This window comes from Hibiscus syriacus, unplaced genomic scaffold, assembly GCF_006381635.1.
Source record: "Hibiscus syriacus cultivar Baekdansim isolate YM2019G1 unplaced genomic scaffold, ASM638163v2 tig00111582_pilon, whole genome shotgun sequence".
In the NCBI taxonomy this organism is placed as follows: domain Eukaryota; kingdom Viridiplantae; phylum Streptophyta; class Magnoliopsida; order Malvales; family Malvaceae; genus Hibiscus; species Hibiscus syriacus.
In genome coordinates, this window is record NW_024063126.1 from 1909606 (window position 1) to 1913997 (window position 4392).

Below are 4392 nucleotides of genomic sequence, written 5' to 3' on the forward strand. Positions count from 1 at the left end.
AATTCATTTATCTTAATTTGTTATATCGAAATATCAAAATGGTTTCAACAGACGTCCTTTTCAGATTTTCATCTTGAACCATCCTTTTATTTAATTTTTCTTCTTTTTTCTTTTCTTTTCTTTTCTTTTTTTCTCTTTTTCTTTTTCTTTTTCTTTCTTTTTCTTTTTCCTGTTTCTTCTTCTTCTTTTTTCAGGCAAAATATCTCTTAATCACATCGAAGTTCACTGGGTAGGGTAATTTTGGCCCATCCATCTTTGTAAGGATCAGGGCTCCTCCAGAAAAAGCTTTCTTCACAACATAAGGTCCTTCTCAGTTTGGCATCAATTTACCTCATAAATCCTTTTGAATAGGTAGGATCATTCTATGCACCAGATCTCCTTCGTGGAACTCTCAGAGGTGAATTTTCTTATCGTGTGCTCGTATCATGCGCTTCTGGTACATCTGACCATGATAAATAGCTTTCAATATATTTTCTTCAATCAAATTCAATTGCTCATATCTAGCTTGTACCCATTCTGCCTCATCTAACTTCACCTCTGACAAAACTCGAAGTGAGAGAATTTCTACCTCAATGGGTAGGACAGCTTCCATCCATATGCTAAAGAAAATGGAGTTTCCCCAGTCATCGTCCGTACTGATGTTCGATAAGCCAACAGAGCAAATGGAAATTTCTCATACCAGTCCTTATAAGTCTCAGTCATCTTCTCTATAAGTCTTTTGATGTTCTTATTAGCCGCCTCTACTACTCCATTCATCTTCGGACGATAAGTGGTTGAATTATGATGCTTTATTTTGAACTGCTCACAGATTGATTTCATTATCTTATTGTTTAGATTCAATGCATTGTCAGAGATAATCCTCTCTGGTAAGTCATATGGACAGATGATTTCCTTTTTTAGGAATTTATAGACTGTTGACTGAGTGACGTTTGCATAAGAAGCCGCTTCTACCCATTTTGTAAAGTAGTCTATTGCTACCAAAATGAAGTGATGGCCATTTGAAGCCTTGGGCGAAATTTATCTAATAACATCCATTCCCCATATAGAGAATGGCCACGGATTTGTCATCATGTGCAACAGATGAGGAGGGGTATGTATCCTATCTCCATAGATATGACACTTGTGACATTTTCGGGCATAATTGATACAATCAATTTCCATGATTGACCAATAGTATCCAAACCTTATAATTTGTGTAGCCATTGCATGTCCATTGGCATGGGTACCACATACTTATTCATGCACCTCTTCGAAAAATGTTTTAGCTTTTCTGGTGTCCATGCACCTCAATAGAACCTGATCCTGGCTTTTCTTGTGTAGGATCTCACCATTGAGTACATACTCTGATGCCATTCTTCTAATAGTTTTCTTTTCATTTTCGGTCGCCTGCTCGGGATAACTTTGATATATGATGTATTACAAGATATCATAATACGAGGGGCTTCAATCTTATTCTTCCTCAATATTAAAGCAATAGGTTGGATACTCATAAGCATGCATTTCAATGGGCATCTATTCGAGTGATCATCTGCCTTGAATGCTACTGCCAAAGTGTGGCCAAGTCATCTACCATTTGATTCTCTTCTTTGGGGAGGTAACTGAAGGCTACTTCTCAAATTCTTGTATAAGTTCTATGACCAATTTACAGTATTCTATGAGCTTGGGATCTTTTGTCTCCCATTCTCCCCTGAGTTGGTAAATTACCAAACCTAAATCTCCCATATACTTTGAGCATTTTTACTTTACATTTGACGGTAGCTCTAAGACCTAGAACACAAGCCTCATACTCAGCCATGTTGTTTCTGCAATCAAAATTGAGTCGAATGGTGAAATGATAATGCTCTCTATTTGGTGAGACCAAGATTGCCCCAATCCCATGCTCTAAGGCATTTGAAGCACCATCAAAGTTTAACTTTCAATGTTTACCGATGGATGTAACTATTTTTTCCACTAAATAGCCATTATATCTTCGTTTGGGAAATCAGAGCTCAGTGGCACATATTCTTCAGAAGCCATACTTGCAATAAATTATTCTATGGCACTCCCTTTAACTGCTTTCTGGCTTACATAATGGATATCAAACTCTGACAACAGGATCTGCCAACGAGCTAATCTTCCAGATAGTACAGGTACACCCATCAAATACTTCAAAGGATCAAATTTGGATATAAGCCAAGTTGTGTGATATAGCATATACTGTCTGAGCCTTCGAGTAGCCCATACCAAAGTACGACACAATTTTTTTGATTAGCGGGTATATGGCCTCGCATTTAGTGAACTTCTTACTGAGTTTTCACAAACTGACAAGTAAAGAATTAGGAGTTTGCCCGAGATGGGTGGTACTAAGATTAGGGTACTTGATAAATATCACTTAACTGCTTCGAAAGCTTCTTGGAAATCATCACTCCATGCCCTTGAGTTATTCTTGCGGAGGAGGTAAAAAATAGGATCACATTTCTCAGTCAACTGCGAGATAATCAAGCTATATAATTCAGTCTCCCCAAGAATCCTCAAACCTCTTTTTGTGTTCATGGGGGTGGTAAATCTTGAATGTCTTTGACTTTATCTGGATCTATTTCAATTCCTTTTTTTCTCTGTACAAATCCCAATAGCTTCCCTGATGTCACCCCAAATATACCCTTACTTGGATTAAGTTTCAGCTAGCATTTCCTTAATCCTCGAAAAAGCTTTCTTAAATTCTCGACGTGTTCTTCTTCTGTCTTGGCTTTAAAAATCCTATCATTGGTATAAACTTCTATTTCTTTATTCATCATGTCATGAAATAATGTTACCATGGCCATTTTATATTTCGCTCCTTCATTCTTCAGCCTAAAGACATCACTTTATAGTAAAACGTCCCCCACATAGTGACAGACATTGTTTTTTCCATATACCCAGAGAGCATTTTAATTTGATTGTAGTCGGAGAAACCATCCATGAATGAGAACACGGAATTTCCAGCAGTGTTATCTACCAAGGTGTCTATGTGTGGCAAAGGAAAATTATCTTTCGGATTGGCTTTATTGAGATCTCTGTAGTCAACACATATACGGATTTTCCCATCATTCTTTAGTACTGGGACAATATTTGCTACCCACTCAGGGTACTTGCCCACTTTAAGAAACCCGTCATCTAATTGTTTCTTCACTTCTACTTTAACTTTTAGTGGTATCTCGACTCTCATCATTCTCAGCTTTTGTTGTACAGGCTTAAACTCAGGCTTTATTGGCAATCTGTGTACCACCAACTATGTATCCAAACTTGGCATGTCTTCATATAACCAAGAAAATATGTCTTTTTATTCTTGAAGCAATTCAATCAAACTCTGTCATCCTTCAACAGATAAAGTAGTGTCAATCTTTACTTATTTCTTATCATCATCTGACCCCAAATTTATATCTCAACAAGATTCTCATGAGGCAAAATCTACTTATCCTCTCTTTCCACCATTTTTAGCATATTAGAAGGTAAGCCATATCCCTCAACATCATCACAATCCTTGACTTTCCCATGACAAATAGGCAACTCGAAATCAATTTACGGGTCAGTTTCATCAGCATTAATGTTATTGATATACGAGGTCCTCAAAGAATAACAAACGAGAGTATATATACATACAGTCATATGGGAGAATCTTATCCCATATCAAGATAAATAGAAAGAAATAATACATACATATAACAAAGAATTAAAAAAAATGCATGGAAGAATGTTTGCCATTTTGAATTAATAGGGAAGCATCTTTCATTGAAAGTAAGAAAAACATATAGTTTAACCCTTTACATAAAATCACCTATTGTCCCAGGGTATAAGCAATAAGGAAAGTTCTCCTGTATTACTTTGAAAAAGACTTGAAAACTACAGGTAAATCCTCCGCAGTCCAATTATTCAACATAAAGTCTGGTGGTGCGGGGTAGATGCTCATAGCTCTCCCTTCTTCAGATTCATCTTCCAATATGGCATTGATGCCCAGTTCTCTCAAGAAATTCTCAACAATCAACTTCTTATCTTGCTGACTCCCTTGAAACATATGTCCTCTGGACACAAACGTGTTATTCAAGGGTGGGAATGTCATTGGCTCCAGGCTAAGGTCTTCTCTGACTAGCCTTGTTTTCCTCATTTTCCGGTTCTTCCTGATGCCTCTCAGTTTTTCCCTTAGAGTTGACAGATATCACAAGCCAAAACGGTCTCTCTTAGTGATAGAGAAAAATGGATTAATCGGTCCCTGTAAGTGACTCCCTAACCCTCTTTCGACTTTTTCTCCTCTCCCCAATGTTAGTTTAAGCTCCATTCTAGCGCAATTTCAAAGTCTGAGCATGGGTATCTTCTTGCCTTCGATCATGAATGTGGCATTAACAAACTCCAATGATCTAAAAGAGCATTCAATAGCTT

The 4392-nt window shown here is 37.2% G+C and overlaps 1 protein-coding gene across 1 annotated transcript; it reads right to left on the reverse strand.

Annotated features, from left to right (window-relative positions):
- Positions 1–2367: 2367 nt before the first annotated feature.
- LOC120165222 lies at positions 2368–4120 on the reverse strand. Its single transcript, XM_039174784.1, has 3 exons — positions 3840–4120; positions 2975–3233; positions 2368–2466 (listed from the first exon to the last, which is right to left on the reverse strand). Exons 1-3 carry the CDS (start codon positions 4118–4120, stop codon positions 2368–2370), a joined length of 639 nt encoding a protein of 212 aa, XP_039030715.1.
- Between the last annotated feature and the right edge of the window lie 272 nt (positions 4121–4392).

What these genes read in the sequence shown, in the direction of transcription:
- LOC120165222 (XM_039174784.1), bottom strand. Translation starts at nt 4,120, where the DNA reads ATGAGGAAAACAAGGCTAGTCAGAGAAGACCTTAGCCTGGAGCCAATG. An exon ending in GTTTTCAAGTCTTTTTCAAA is followed by an intron (nt 3,234 to 3,839) that starts GTAATACAGGAG and finishes GGTGGTACACAG; the next exon opens with ATTGCCAATAAAGCCTGAGT. An exon ending in TGCCACACATAGACACCTTG is followed by an intron (nt 2,467 to 2,974) that starts GTAGATAACACT and finishes ATTATCTCGCAG; the next exon opens with TTGACTGAGAAATGTGATCC.